The sequence below is a fragment of the Puma concolor genome, chromosome D2 (assembly GCF_028749965.1).
Source record: "Puma concolor isolate L17-30 chromosome D2, mPumCon1.1.hap2, whole genome shotgun sequence".
In the NCBI taxonomy this organism is placed as follows: Eukaryota; Metazoa; Chordata; class Mammalia; order Carnivora; family Felidae; genus Puma; species Puma concolor.
Window position 1 is genome coordinate 72866730 of NC_141677.1, and position 16650 is coordinate 72883379.

The 16650-nt window shown below is 37.6% G+C and overlaps 1 protein-coding gene across 2 annotated transcripts in view; it reads left to right on the forward strand.

The window, feature by feature from the left end:
- TRUB1 (TruB pseudouridine synthase family member 1) overlaps positions 1-15272 on the forward strand; it is a 40145-nt gene extending 24873 nt beyond the window's left edge. Inside the window, exons 5-8 of one of the 2 annotated variants that reach the window (XM_025918365.2) lie at positions 7984-8056; positions 9397-9536; positions 11604-11660; positions 12663-15272. In XM_025918365.2, coding sequence (XP_025774150.2) covers positions 7984-8056; positions 9397-9536; positions 11604-11660; positions 12663-12922 — 530 coding nt within the window. In that variant the 3' untranslated portion in view covers positions 12923-15272. The remainder of the gene's footprint in view (positions 1-7983; positions 8057-9396; positions 9537-11603; positions 11661-12662) is intronic. The other variant, XM_086680956.1, reaches the window with a different exon arrangement.
- Positions 15273-16650: the final 1378 nt, after the last annotated feature.

A 16650-nucleotide genomic window follows, 5' to 3' on the forward strand; every position in this document is an offset into this window, starting at 1 on the left:
AATTATCAACAATTTTCAAAGTAATTGTGTAAGTTTGGATTTTTACCACCAATAAATGGAGTTTCACTTGCTCTACATCCTGGGCAACACATGGCATTAACAGTGTTTTTAACGTTGGCCATTCTGATGAGTGTGTAGTTTTATTTCATTGTGGTATTAATTTGATTACTAATGGGATTCAGCACTTTATCATGTGTTTTGGCTTCTTAGCCATATTCTTTTGTGTATTGTTCAGGTCTCTTGCCCATTTGCTTTTTGGGTTTTTTTTTTTCTTTTGTATTGAGTTGCCTTTTTAAAAATTGTAATTTGTATGAGATCTTTGTATACTCTGGGTATGTGTTCTTCTTTTGTTATGTGTTTTTTTCCTACCCTGTGGCATATTTTCTACCTCTTCTTGATTGTGTCATGGAAAACAGAAGTTTTTAGCTTAAGTTTAGTTTACTTTATTAAGTCTTTCCCTTTGTGATTAGTCCAGTCCTTTTGGTACCCACTTTAAAAAAAACAAAAATTCCTCCCCCAAAAGCATGAAGATATTTTCCTGTATTCCAGAAGCTTTGTTGTTTTGCCTTTCACATTACATCTATAATCCACCTTTTTCCCCCCTCTTGTATGCATATTCCTGTATGGCCCAGCACTTTTCTCTACTGCATTGCCTCTTTGGTCACCGTCACGCACTTTATAGATAATGGGTTTGTTTGGAATCCATTTTGTCACACGGGTCTGTCTATTCTTGTGCTAACACTGAACTATCTTAATTACTATGGTTTTAGACTAGATCTTGATATCTGAAAGAGCAAGTCTATCTGATTTTTTATAGATTTTCCCTATAGGTTTTTTATAGCTTTCTTCTCAAAGTAAGAAAGTTGCTTTCTGTACCCAACTTACTGTTTTTTGTTTATTTTATTTTTTTTTCAACGTTTATTTATTTTTGGGACAGAGAGAGACAGAGCATGAACAGGGGAGGGGCAGAGAGAGAGAGGGAGACACAGAATCGGAAACAGGCTCCAGGCTCTGAGCCATCAGCCCAGAGCCCGAGGCGGGGCTCGAACTCACGGACCGCGAGATCGTGACCTGGCTGAAGTCGGACGCTTAACCGACTGCGCCACCCAGGCGCCCCTGTTTATTTTTTTATTTAAACAGTTTTTTTAAGGTTTTATTTATTTTTGAGAGAGAGAGCTAGAGCTCCAGAGGGGGAAGGGCAGAGAGAGAGGGAGACACAGAATCCAAAGCAGGCTCTAGGCTCCAGGCTCCGAGCAGGCTCTAGGCTCTCTCAGCACAGAGCTGGACGCGGGGATCGAACCCACCAATCATGAGATTATGACCTGAGCCGAAGTCGGATGCTTATCCGACTGAGCCACCCAGGTGCTTCTGTTTGTTTTAAATAAGCTCTATGTCCAGTGTGAGGCCTGAACTCAACAATCCTGAGATCAAGAGTCACATGCTCTGCTGACTGAGCCAGTTAGGCACCCCAACTGTTTTATTTATTTATTTTTTATATCATGAGCACACATTGAATTTTATCAAATACTTTTTCTTTAGCTGTTGATTTTTCTCCTTACTCAAATATTAAACTAACTTTACATTTCTAGAGTAAGCCCAAATTGATCATGATCTGTTATCCTTTACATAAATTGTTGGATTTAGTTTGCTAATATTTAGTTTAGGATTTTTGCATTTTGTCTATGAATGAGATTACCTTCTGTTTTTCCTTCCTGTTAATGTCCTTGACTGGTTTTTTTTTTTTTTTTTTTTCAACGTTTATTTATTTTTGGGACAGAGAGAGACAGAGCATGAACGGGGCAGGGGCAGAGAGAGAGGGAGACACAGAATCGGAAACAGGCTCCAGGCTCTGAGCCATCAGCCCAGAGCCCGACGTGGGGCTCGAACTCACAGACCGCGAGATCGTGACCTGGCTGAAGTCGGCCGCTTAACCGACTGCGCCACCCAGGCGCCCCCCTTGACTGGTTTTAATATCAGTTATGCTGACTTCATAAAATAGGTTGGGGGGGTTGGTATTCTCTTATTCTCTAGAATTTGTGTAAGGTTGGCATCATTTCTTTTTCAAACGTTTAGTAGAATTTATTGGTAGACATTTGGGGTTTTCTTTGTTAGGAAGGTTTTAATCATGGATTGGATTTCTTTTCTAAATATAAAATTTAGTATTTTTTTATTTCTTGTGTCATTCTAGATAATGTTTTCCCTAGGAATTTGTCTATTTCACCTAAATTTTCAAACTTATTGGTCTAGAGTTGTTTATAACATTCCTTTATGACCTTTTTATTTTGAAATATCAGACATATTTTTGTAGTTTTTAGTATGTAGATCTTTCATTTCTTTTGTATATGAAATCCCTAAATACTCCATATTTTTGAATGCTATTATAAGTTGAATTTTAAAAATTTCAGTTTGTGATAGTTCATTCTTTTTTTTTTTTTTAATTTTTATTTAACGTTTTATTTATTTTTGAGACAGAGAGAGACAGAGCATGAACAGGGGAGGGTCAGCGAGAGGGAGACACAGAATCTGAAACAGGCTCCAGGCTCTGAGCTGTCAGCACAGAGCCCGACGCGGGGCTCGAACTCACAGACCGTGAGATCATGACCTGAGCCGAAGTCGGCCGCCCAACCGACTGAGCCACCCAGGTGCCCCTGATAGTTCATTCTTAGTATAGAGAAATGGAGTTAATTTTTAAATATTGGTCTTATGTCATTTTCCCTTGCTAACCTCACTAATTTGAGTCACTTTTGTATAGATTCCTTGTTAGTGTGGATCTAAAGTACATTTCTCCAGGTCTCCATTAGTTCTACTCCTCAGACACGGCTTCTCTGGGGTCCCTGTCACATTCCCTGTGTGTTCAGCCAAGTTTCTTCCTTCTGGATGGTTGGAATTCATCCAACCTTATAAGAGCTTGCAAGAGCTTTGGTGGCAGTTCTTTGGTTAATTTTCTGGCGTCTGTCTTATGTGCAGCTTGGAATTGAGCTGGGCTCAAGTGGACCCCTGTAGACATCTCCTTCTCTGTTTGGTTCTCCCAAATTCCAGCTGCTGCTGCTTCCCCAAATTCTGATTTTTATTCAGTGAGATTGTTACTGGCTGGTGGATTGTAAAATTCCTTGGTTCTTGTCTTCTTGAAGGAAAGAATTCAGTCGAGAGACTCCGTAGAGAATTAAACAAAGGTTTTATTTAGCAAAGGGAGAGTACACTCCAGAAAGGTAGCAAAAGAGCTTGGTCTACGCGAGATGATGCGGTGTCTGGGCGGAGACTGGGTAGTCCCTGGCAGTTTCCTACCTGCCATCGTCCTTTCTCCCCTCCTGCTCAGGTCTGTCTAGCCGCCTCCAGTAGCAAGATCACAGTGCTCTTTTGGGATTCCCTTCCTTACATCACAGTTCAGAAAGTACCTCCAAGCAAAACAAGTGATCCTCAGAAAGGCCCTGCCTGTTTCTTTCTCTTCTCTCAGGGATGATAGTCCCAGCTGTCTGTTGTCTAAGGTTTGAAAACAATTGTGTATTATGTATTTTCCCAATTAAACAGTTTATAGTGGTAGGACTTATCCAGTAACAGTTACTCTGTCATGGTTGAATATTGTTTTTAAATCCATAGTTCAGTTAAGTATCGACTAATATGTTGTAAGTTTACGGGTAGAGTCAACAGATTTTAAGCAAATAATATGTGATATGATCTCACATATATTAATTTTCTGAGAATGACTTTTTAAAATTAATTTCAGGGGCACCTGGGTGGCTAGGTTGTTTAAGTGTCTGACTCTTGATATTGGCTCATGATCATGATCTCACAATGGTGGGATCAAGCCCGACATGGGGCTTCATGCCCAGCGTGGAGCCTGCTTGGGATTCTCTCTCTGCCCCTCCCCCACTTGCTCACTCTCTCTCTCTCAAAAAAAAAATTAAAAATATTAATTTCAGGGGTACGTAAGTGGCTCAGTTGATTAAGTGTCGGACATCAGCTCAAGTCATGATCTCACAGTTTGTGAGTTTGAGCCCTGCTTCAGGCTCTGTGCTGACAGCTCAGAGCCTGGTGCCTGCTTCGGATTCAGTGTCTCCCTGTCTCTCTCTGCCCCTCTCCTGCTCATGCTCTGTATCTCTCTCAAAAATAAACATTAAAAAAAAAATATTAATTTCAAATGAATACTGCTGGCACATTGATGATTCTAAACAAAGAATAATTACCCAAGTCCTATGACACTTTTATCATACCCATCTTCTTTTAGCAAATGTATTTCTTGGATAGTTATTGGATATAATTGCTTTAGAGATTTTATTCTCCATTTCTTTTTAAATCCTTTGGAGGTAGAGTCTTTTTTTTTTTTAAAGATTTTTTTTTTTTTTTATTTTTCAACGTTTATTTATTTTTGGGACAGAGAGAGACAGAGCATGAATGGGGGAGGGGCAGAGAGAGAGGGAGACACAGAATCGGAAACAGGCTCCAGGCTCCGAGCCATCAGCCCAGAGCCTGACGCGGGGCTCGAACTCACAGACCGCGAGATTGTGACCTGGCTGAAGTCGGACGCTTAACCGACTGCGCCACCCAGGCGCCCCGAGTCTTTATTTTTAATAATTATTATTTGGATTGGACTAATGGCAAGATTTAGAGATAGCCAGCATGCTTCACTACATACTCACGTAGTGAACATAATAATCATATGATAAAAAAATACTTATTTTATTCTAAAATAGTGTATTCACCTTTATTGTAAAACAACTTGCTGCATAGACCTTCTGTCTGGTGATTCAAACTTCAGAAGAGTCATTGGCCTGGGTGACTTTTAAATGTCCTTTTGACCTGGAGATTCTATTATTCCTCAGCTGATTCAGCAAGAATGTCTTGAGTGCCACTGTAATTGTGTACCTTATATAAGAAGAAAAGCTGCCTTTGCCTCTAAGGGCCTTGGAATTTAATTGGTGACATAATACCTGCCTATGTACAGTAGGTAACATTTACAAATTGTGTATGGTTAATTGCAGAATGAACAGCACAAACCTAAAATGCCTGAGATGTTAAGTCAGAGAGAGAGACCCTGGCAGAAGTAATGACAAAGAACACGTCTTGTCATCTTATGTTGGGGAGCGGGAGTAAAAGACGACAAGTGAAGCAGGAAAAGGAGTATACATTCAGAGGAATGTTAGGAAAGAGGCCAGCCTAGCAGAAGTAGAGAGCCGTTTCAGTTTCATTTAGTCTTATTTTGAAGATGTGTGGCTAAGCCATGAACTTAACAGTACGTCGCAATTGCTCTGCAGTGGTATCAGCAGTGGCATTTCTTCAGCAGCCGTGCTTGGTGGTAGCATCGGCCGCCTAGATTTGAAAGCGTTGCATCACTAAGGTGGCACCAGTAATTGTTCTAATGTTGCGGCAGAGCAAAAATGTCTCATGGAAAAATCCTTATCCTATCATGAGCTACATCTGTTTGAAAAACAGGAGGAACAGAAGAATATCCATCTGAGAACTGTCTTTTTGGACTGTTAGGTGTTGGAGAAATTCTTTTGAGTTCTGTGGCTCTTCTCTGTGTGAGTCTAGTAGATTCTGGTCTTTTGTTTAACTTGAGACTCAAGGTCACACCGAGGTTAAGACTGTCTCGCTGTGTTGATATTGAAACCTGGACACAGTATTCCATGCTGTTGTTTAATTTTTTTTTCCGGTGATACAGTGATAATTCAAGGCACGTTAATTAGGTTTTGCTTAATGTTATTTGGTAAAATCAAATGTAACTATGTATTAGAATAAAAAGTTGAAATAAACGTCCTACAAAGTGAAAAAGAAGCGCTGTAATTTCTTTCCATTGACTGTGACCTAAACAAGGTATAGACTATTTCTATAATTATTGAATATGAAATATACATAGTCATCTATAAATACGAAAATCCCAAATACTGAGTTTCAATGTGCTATAGTTTTCATTTGTTAAAATTATAGAACTATACTTTAATATTATAGTAATAATATTTTATAGTTAACACAGTTGATATTTTGTGTGAAAGAGTATTAAAGGCTGGAAACATGATTAAGTAACATACCGAAAACGTGTATGTCTTCATTCAGATTTTCTAAAATCATTGTTAAAAAATGCTTAATAATCATGGTATCCTTGCTGTGTATATTGTCTTTTTGCACTGGCTTATTTTGAGGCAAAAGTCAGACTCCTAAGAGTGTTTGATGAAAAAGAACAGAGAAATTCCAAAAACAGTGAAAGGAGGGAAGGAGACAAATACAAGTTTTCTTGGGGACAGAACTGAATGTAAGTGTGTCAGTTTTATGCCACCGTAGAACTAGCAGGTAAAGTTTTTGATGTGGTTGCTACTTAATAATCTTCAATGCTGGGGGCACCTGGGTGACTCAGTCCGTTAAGCATCCGACTTTAGCTCAGGTCATGATCTTGCAGTTCTTGGGTTCGAGCCCCGCTTCGGGCTCTGTGCTGACAGCGCAGAGCCTGAAGCCTGTTTCCGATTCTGTGTTCTCCCTCTCTCTCTCTCTGCCCCTCCCCCACTCATGCTGTCTCTGTCTCTCTCTCTCTCAAAAATAAACATTAAAAAAAAATTTTTTTAAATCTTGAAAAAAATAATCTTCAATACTGTGTAAACTTTTATTTTTAAAATTTTTTTTTTCAACGTTTATTTATTTTTGGGACAGAGAGAGACAGAGCATGAACGGGGGAGGGGCAGAGAGAGAGGGAGACACAGAATCGGAAACAGGCTCCAGGCTCCGAGCCATCAGCCCAGAGCCTGACGCGGGGCTTGAACTCACGGACCGCGAGATCATGACCTGGCTGAAGTCGGACGCTTAACCGACTGCGCCACCCAGGCGCCCCATTACTGTGTAAACTTTTAAATTGATTTTTTAGTTGACATTCAGTGTTACATTAGTTTCAGGTGCACAACAATGCTTACCATCTGTCATGATACGAAGTTACCACAGTATTATTGACTATATTCTCTATGCTGTACATTTCATTCCCATAATTTACTTATTTCATAACTGGAAGCTTGTATTTCTTAATACCCTTCACCTATTTTGCTCATTACCACTTGCCGTGGTGAGCACTGTGTAATGTATATGTCAGATCGCTGCATTGCACACCTGAAGCTAATATTAGCATTGTATGCCAATTATACTTCAGTTATTTAAAAAAAAAAAAACTTGTATGAATTTTTCTACTTGTTTTCCGATCCCCTCATTTTTTAATGCTGTGGTACCTTTTCTATAGCTAATGCGCTATTTTTCTCAGCTTTTCTAAAGGCTGTAGTAAGCACCAGCTAAATGCATATAAGATGATGGAGTCATTTATTGGAGAAAAAATTGAAGCAAAGGAGGGGCGCCTGGGTGGTGCAGTCGGTTGAGCGTCCGACTTCAGCCAGGTCACGATCTCGCGGTCTGTGAGTTCAAGCCCCGCGTCAGGCTCTGGGCTGATGGCTCGGAGCCTGGAGCCTGTTTCCGATTCTGTGTCTCCCTCTCTCTCTGCCCCTCCTCCGTTCATGCTCTGTCTCTCTCTGTCCCCCCAAAAATAAATAAACGTTGAAAAAAAAATTAAAAAAAAAAAAATTGAAGCAAAGGAAATTTAGTCTTAATATTAGACAGTATAAGACTTTCTCCCCCTCTTATCTCATTATTGTGTATTTTATTCATCTCAACAAGGTAGAATTTGGCCTACAAATATGTGTTGATAGAAAATTTTTAATTGAGGGGCTGCTGAGTGGCTCAGTTAAGCACCTGACTTCGGCTCAGCTTATAAGCTCATAGCTTGTGGGTTTGAGCTGCATCGGGCTCTGTGCTGACAGCTCAGAGCCTGGAGCCTGCTTCAGATTCTGTGTCTCCCCCTCTCTCTGCCCCTTCCCTGCTCGTGCTCTGTCTCTTTCTCAAAAATAAATAAACATTAAAAAAATTTTTTAAAAAATTAATTGAAATTTCAGAGCGTTCAATGCTGTGAAAATAGCACATATTCTGTAGTTGTTTGTTACCTTTTTCATTTTTTGGCAGATAAAATAACACAAGAAGATATTGAAGGCATTCTGCAGAAATTTACTGGGAATATAATGCAGGTACCTCCCCTGTAAGTTCACTTACTGAATTTGAAGAAATGTTTAATTTTTATTTTTCAGTGTTTAACATCACTTTAATGAGAAAACAAACAAACAAAACGGCTTCCTTCTGTGTATGGTGAAGCATGTTTTGATCCGACACAGTGTCTGCTCCAGTAGAGGTGGGCCTGATTTAGGCAGCTTGCAGAGCTTCTGGCACTCTCTGGGGCGGCGCGATGCCGTCTCCTCTGGCCCTGGATGCTGCCACGGCTTGACATCCATGCCGTTCCAGTGCTGATGGGCTTCTGTGATTTGCACCCACACGCCTCAGGGCAGGTCTGGAGCACAGAGAGGTCAGTTTTCCCCGAACTGCTGTGAGGGGCCCGGTCCTGTCCAGTGCTGCTGTCAGAGCTGTTATTTGTAGTCCAGTGGCTACTTTTGTTCAGGCATCGGGACCATTTCCTGTGGGCCCAGAATCTTACGCTTCACAATTCTCAGCAACAAATGAAACAGATGAAAGTTACAATTTATTAAAAGTATAAGAATATTGATTTACCACTTAACCATATTTTTTGTGCACATTACTATTTCAAGCAAATTGCTTTTTATTTTAAAAAATGGCTGTATCGTTATGTGTCAGGCAAAGTTACTGACAGTTCTTTTAGCATTTAGTACTTTTTATTTTAAAATCTTGATTTTTTTCAAGAACGCTGAAATATCTAACAGGGAAATGGGTCTTCATAATTTTGCGTTTAAAAAATTTTTCAGGATATGGATAAATGTTATTTTTGATCATTATTGTTATAAATAAAATATAAGTATGTTTAATTTATTTTAAGAGCAGTTTTAGAAATTTCTTCCCGGGACTGTTCCAAGGATTTCGTAGTCTAATAAAATTTTATCACACAAAGCTAAGATCTGTTAAGTAGATTATCTGCTTCTTTGCATTTTGAAATGTTTTGACAACTTGTATGTGAAAATGAATATTATTGTAATGGAAATTGTTTCAAGGAAACATAGTTGAGACCATTGTGACCAGAGGCCTTGTCACAGTGTCCTTGACCCAGAACCCGGACCAATGAACAAACATTTGTATAGACCACCTCCACAGAGAAGGTGGAAGGATAAAATTGACAATATTGCTCATTGGGCACCAGATTAAGCTTTCGCTTCAAAGATATTTAGGAATTCCATCCCTGGCACCATCACGGAACAGATTGGAAGGAAAAAAGAAGTCCGCCTGTTAGATTTTCCGTTTAAGTGCCGCTCGTCATCCTTTCTTTCCATGCTGTAATCTGGAGTTATACTCTCTCATTCTTTCTTAACCTTTTCTCTCTCCTTCACGCCCTGTCTCTCTCCCTCATCTTGCAAGCTATTCTGCATTAAAGAAAGACGGACAGAGACTTTCAACCTTGATGAAGAGAGGTGAAATAGTAGAAGCGAAACCTGCCAGGCCAGTTACGGTGTACAGTCTCTCCCTTCAGAAATTCCAGCCACCATTTTTCACATTAGGTAAGGTGGAAAGACTTGAAATCATGTGTAGTTAGTTACATGTACTTTTATCTTGCATTCAGCTGCTTTCGTGTAGTTTAATGGATCCCTAGGATATTGGAGATTTTTTTAAACTTGAATTTAGGTAAGGTTAGGATTTGTTAATACCTTTTCGAAAACACATTTGACGAACATACTGATAGCTACATGGAAGTTCAGAAATGCTTTTCTAAATGCTTTTCTTATTATCTTATATATAATAATATAAATATCTCTACATTGTAATATACCTATTATATTATAAAGTTGGAAATAAACATACCTTTGATCTCTAATGGCAAAGAGTAGATAAGGGATATACACTTTCAAAATTTTATATCTTGTGTTTTTACTCTATTATGGATGGTTGTTCCCCCATTTTGGCTAGTACCTGGTAGTTTACATTCAGCTTTAAAATTTAATTTGTCCTTTAAAACAAAGCATTTTTAGTTTTTGGACAAGAAATTCTAAGGATAGAGTCATTATTTCTCCCCCTTCTTTGTTACCTGCAAGTTACTGCTAAAGATCTTGACAATATGGAGACAATGGGTAAGGCACAAGTGTTTGATTACACATGGGGTACATTTTAATTCAGGTTATCAATTTGAAAGTATCTACAATTTATATTTGAAATAAATTTAAAAACCAAAACGTTTGTCTCTATTGTTCGGGAATTTGATGATCTCTTAGTTGCAGAAAGTAGTAGCTGAAGCCACGAACATCTATGAGCTGTGAAGAATTGAAAGCTGTGGTTCTTCTGAATTCTCAGGCTTCCTTAAACTGAACCTGCTCTTAATTTCACAGTGACTACTAACTAGGATTCCCTTGAGAAATAATTTCCCAAAACTTTTTTTCCCTATATTCTATTGCTTTGACATACTATTTAAGGTGTATTAAGTTCCTATAGAATGTGGCTTTTGTACAGTTGAAAAAATGAAGTCACTTCTTTAGCTTCCTGATTCTAAAATATTTGACAAATAATGAGAAAAACATACTAAAAAATACCTCATTCCATGAAAACAAAGCAGCTGGGTCGGCACGGTAGATATGATCTATGAAAGGAGGAGAAGCTTGAATTTTTCTGATTGCATTTTAGTTGTAAATAGTTATTATGTTCACTTATTTTGTAATAGGCCAGAAGAGTTGTCTTTTCACCAACGTCAAATATAGTGCAAGAGTGATTATATACCTACTTTGATCCTCGTGCTTGTTTTTTAATCTCAGCTGTGGTCCCCAACCTTGAGCCGATGGGGAAGAAAAAAGAAAATCCCCAGGTAGTGAGTTTTGATTAATTCCCTCAAGTGGCTTTCTTTGTAGGATAAGACTATAAGCACCAGGAATGTAGTTCTTTGTGTGGAAATTCAGGATGTCTTGTGGACGAATGAAAATAATCCGGAGCCCTGCTCTTAACCAATAAGCACATAATCTACTGTGAAGATGTTTACATATGCAGTCACTCTGGAACATTGTGTAATTTTAGTTATTTTATGACTTCTTCAGGAATATTTCCAAGAGAACATTTACATAGACTGAGCTCTCCATGTAGTATATTTTCCCAAACATAATTACCATCCCTGATACGGGGTTTTTGTTGTATTTTTTGAGTGTACCCATCTGACAATATCTTAAAAATCTACAGTTTCTGATAGCGAAGCTGAGATGTCCCACCTATTTAAAACCGACAAAATGGAAAAGGTGTAAAAATCTGAAAATGTATTTTTAAGCGTCCAGCTCATAATATCAAAGCTGAGACTCCTCACTATTTAAAACCTATTAAAGGAACAAGGCTAAAGGAATTACGTGGTGTGACTTGCCAGTTTTTTAAAAATGTGTTCATGAGTTTCTGCTGTTTGCTCTCTCCACACTCTGACTTTTCAATCTCACAAACACATATGCTATTGGATGAATAATTTATGTTTTAGCACATAAATATTTTATCACTCGATTGTTTGCATAGTGCATTTTTACATTTGTTTAGGGGCATCATTTCTATGTAAAGTGGATTTCATGGGAGGTTAGCAATTTACCATGTCACTGTTAACATTCCAGATGTTGAATGTGGAGGAGGTTTTTATATCAGAAGCTTGGTCAGTGACATTGGCAAAGGTAAGCATAAAGATGAATTATGAATTATCATTTAGAGAGTAATACTCGCTTTTGATGGGAAGAGGGAATTTTCTATTTTTCCTATCTCTGAGTGCCGGCCTTAGGGAACTGTACCCTCGCTGCCTTCAGCTTCAAAAGCATTGTAGGTTTATGGCATACAATTATCGGCATCAGCAGCTGCAGTGAGATGCTTGTAACAACAGGAGACAAAGAGAGAGAGAGGAGCAGAAAATGAAGATGGGGATAATGAAGGCAAGAGCCAACATAATTGCGAGTATGAAAGATTCTAACTCCAATGGGATAAGATAAAAAGATGGATCCGTCTACAAGTTACTTCCATTGACGCAAGTAACATTTTCTTTAGAAACTGGAAGGCATAGTCCTACAAACAGCTAGAAAGTTGCAGTCCTGGGGGCGCCTGGGTGGCGCAGTCGGTTGAGCGTCCGACTTCAGCCAGGTCACGATCTCGCGGTCCGTGAGTTCGAGCCCCGCATCGGGCTCTGGGCTGATGGCTCAGAGCCTGGAGCCTGTTTCTGATTCTGTGTCTCCCTCTCTCTCTGCCCCTCCCCCGTTCATGCTCTGTCTCTCTCTGTCCCAAAAATAAATAAACGTTGAAAAAAAAAAAAAAAATTAAAAAAAGAAAGTTGCAGTCCTGGCCCTGCCGTTTCCTGGCGGTTGTGGCACCGGACAGGTCAGGTTACCTCATCTGCAGATGAGATTAATAGTTCCCTCCTGGGCTTGCTTCACGGTTAAGTAAGAAAAGTCTGTGTAAGTTCCTTGTGGCCTTTGAAGCAGTTTATAAGGTGAGTTACTAAATACCATTTTGCTACTTCGTCATTTGTCAAGGCTCTTGGTTCTTAGATTAGCTTATTACAGTTTTACATTTGGGGTGCTTTTGAGAGGTTGGAATCCGAGGTGTTCTGTCATTTGAAAAATTGTGATGACTGTGGACTACTGAATCGTTGACCCTGTGGATTTTCTTTTCGCCTTTTGTTGCCGTAGAACTGTCTTCCTGTGCCAACGTCCTAGAGCTGACCCGAACCAAGCAGGGGCCGTTTACACTAGAAGAGCATGCCCTTCCTGAAGACAAGTGGACAATTGATGACATCGCCCAGTCTCTGGAACATTGCTCGTCTCTTCTCCCGGCAGAGCTGGCACTTAAAAAGTCAAAACCTGAGGAGTCTAATGAACAAGTTTTGAGCTGTGAATATATAACCCTAAATGAGACAAAGGGAGAAGAGGATATAATTAAGGCCTCTTAAGATTGGCTTGGGGTTGTTGTCATTTCTTGGTTGACATTTGAGTCCTGTGTACAGAATGGCAAGCTACATGCAAGAGATGAACAACTGTTTCTTTTTTTCTTCCCGCATGATTTTTTTTCGCATGAAGAAAAATGTCCATCATTGACAGTTTCCGTGGTGTACAATTTATCTGCTCTACATTATAAATAGCTTTGCAGTGACTTATTCAGTTCTTTGCCTCACTGTGAAATGTTGTTTTAGGATGTTATTATGTTGTTCAGTTGGATTCAGGAAAATCAACCTTCTGATTTTGATCTTTCTTCAGAGTCTTTTTCTAATCAAAGAAAAAGAAATACAAGCTATATGTTTCTTTGGTGTCACAAGACTGAATGTAACTTTGACTTTGACTTTATTTTGGCTTCCTAGTGGCTCTATTATATTGAAGTTCTTATGTTTGAAAAGACCATTATTTAACTTACATTTTGGAGTTTACAGTTATTAACATTTATTTTACAAGACTTGTACTTAACCTGGTAATAGCTATGTTTGTTTAGCTCTTGGAAACGAATAAACTTTTATAATAAATATTTGTAAATAAACCAAATTGTTGCTGCTACCACTAACAGAATGTAAGAAGACTAAATATTTAGTTAAATTCACGTCTACCATGAGCGCAAAGGACAGCCCCGTGGCTTATATTTGGCAGCTACGTGATCTTTTCCTGATGATTTCATCCATACAATCAACCGCCCTGTACCAAGTTACTAAATAGCATAATTTTTTAAAAAGTAAGCCAAGGAATGTGTCTTCAGTTTAAAATTTCTTTTGTCTATTTTTTAGTATTTATTTATACCTCTACAGGGCATTAATCCCGGTGATACTGGTTTTTTTTCTTTAGTTTGCTCTTTCAAATTATATTTATAGACGTCGAGATAGCTGCCATACATGTCTAGCTAATCCCTTCTGCTCTAAATATTTTAAAAGCTATTCTCCAACATTTTCATTCAAATAGCTTACTGAAAGTTCCCTAACCCTTTTTTAACATAATTTTGAAAATGTAGTCACAAAATGGTACGTTTCACATATAACGAGTCCTTCATATTTTTATTATGGGAAAGCAATATATTATGTGGCCAGTCTTTAGAAATGTCCAAATTCTGCTTCGTTTATTCAGATAAATATAGTTTCTAAAGGAAGAATAGTTTAAAATTTCATAAATCAGATGTTTCTAGATTTTTATGGATTGCCTGTCTTTTAAAAGTAGTTGCCTGTTTGCAATCTCCAAAAATTTTAAATCTGTAAAGTCATGGGATTTTATTTGTAGTTAACTGAATATAAATTCAGTACGAAAATTTATAAAGCATATATAGCTTTTTATATATGGAGCGTTTTATCACATTGGCAAGGTATCTTAAATGAAAATATTAAAAGTAATTCTGACACACAAAACTGTAAGGAAAAGAGTTTGCTATCTCAATGCATTCACATAAAATACCAAACACACAAATTTGTAAGTTTACAACTTTACTTATCTTGTGCCCTGCAGTTTGTCCCACTCAGAAGTGGAGTCCGCCTCTGTCTGCTGGGGTGGCCCAGGTGATAGGTCGTCAGGCTTTGCCAGTTAAGGTCCAAATAGAGGAAAATTTAGGTTTTAGGAAACAGTTGGGGCATTTCTCCTCTATTTCTCAACTTAAAAATTGCCATGTATAAATTTACTGGTGGAGAAGAGTAGAGATTATGTATCTTTTTCTTAATACTGAAAACATTGAAGAAAATTTTGCCAAATAGAAAAATTACCCACAATCCTCACCATCCTGACGCAGGGACTTCAGAACTTTAATTTTGTATTACCATTTTCCCTTTTTTGGTTTACATAATTACAGTCTTAAGACACCTATATTTTCTAATCGACTATTTTTTCATTTCTTGTTCTGAGATGCTTTGTATTTACTTTTGATAATTATTATTTTAATCATATCACTTCATATTCAGTTTACTTAAACCATTATCGTAATTCTTGAACTCTGAAGTTATTTTCAGTTTTACTAGGATCGATTCCCGGGAGTGGGATTATTGGCAGAGTAAGAACACTTTTATGGCTCTTCGTATGTTTGCCTTATTGCTTCCCAAAGAGTTATAACATTTTACACTGGCACCATTTAAGTATCTCCGTTCATTAAAAGTTTACAGCTTTGGGTGGATGTTTTATATGTTGTTGCTAAGGTAGTAAGTATAAGAGTTCAAAACTGCTCTTAATTTGCTTTTGTGTGACTTTTTTGTATACTTTGTTCATTTATATAAGTAAATGTCTTAATGGCTTCTTTATACATTTGTATGAGTTATTTCTGCAGTAAATACTTCGTAGCAAGTATTTTCGTGGCCTGTTGTCTTTTTAATTTTCATTTCATTTTTCATTTTTGCTAACTAGATTTACGAATGTTAATAACTGTTCCCCTCTTATAGTGGTCAGATTTATGAATATATGAATATATGAATAGTTAAAATTATTTTAACTTTAAAGTAGTCTTAACTCATACACAGCTGAAACTGATCAAAATGCTCTGAAAAGTTCCAAACTCGTCGATAAATACTAGACTCTCAGGAGAAAATGAATTTAAGTACTGATTGTTTTGTTTTTTTCATTATGTAGTTCTAGGCCTAAATTTAATGACATGGTAAAGTTGTTTTACTTGTAAGAACTTCTTCCTGAAAATGTTTCAACCTGGAACATACCAAATTACTTTCTACACTTCAGATTTTTTTGTATTTCTGAAAAATATTTTCGTCTTAAAAGTCATCACAGGTGGTCATAGGATTATTTTATGTATGATTTTGAAATTTATGAGCATTAAAATAATACAGATTTTCTAATTCAAAATCATAAAATTTGAATAAGGGCTAAGCTCACATTTTCTTATGCTGACTAGATCTTTTCCTCTTAAATACTTGAATTAATACAAGCTACTGATCCATCATCAGAAATGATTAATTTTGTAAAAAAAAAAAAATAGTGCTTTATATATCAGGTCTTCAGTGCATTTTATACCTCTCTGACCAGTTTGAAATTTGTGTCAGACTTAAAATGGGCACTTAGAGGTTCATTTAGATTGTGAGTTCTATTTCAAAGGAAGAAAGTAATTTACCTTCTGTCATTATGTATATAATAGAGAAAATGTCATTGAAAAGGCACTCTAAAATGTTGAAAAGAATTTAAAGAGAGAATATAATAGATAGCTTATGTATTGAAATCATTATGATGGCCTTGTAGTCAAATCTTTAGAAGACTTGTCCCGACACTATTTCCTTACAGTATGTGTGGGCAGCCCTAGCCTGGCCTAATCATTAAGTATCATTTGTTAAACACTTACTACATGGCATTTGAATCAATAATGCCTCATATTTTCAACTTGAGTTCAATTCTCTTGATGAACAGGAATATTTCAGATTGCTGTTACACATGGTGATACCAGCAGGAAAGTTGAAGTCAGAATTTACTATTTTGTTCTTCTTACCCATGACTCTTAAAATATAACATTAAGATAGTTTCTGTCTCCACTATTAATCAGCTTTTTGATCCAGGCAAATCAATCTTTCAGGGCCCCAGTTTTCTTATCTTTGAAACAAAGGGGGCGGACCAGTCCATCTCTAAGAACTTTTCCATCTCTAAAATAGTAGGCTTCTGAGTACAAAATAAATGTGTATTCCTTCTGTTCAGAAACTCATAACCTGAATTTGTGTTGTTCATTAAA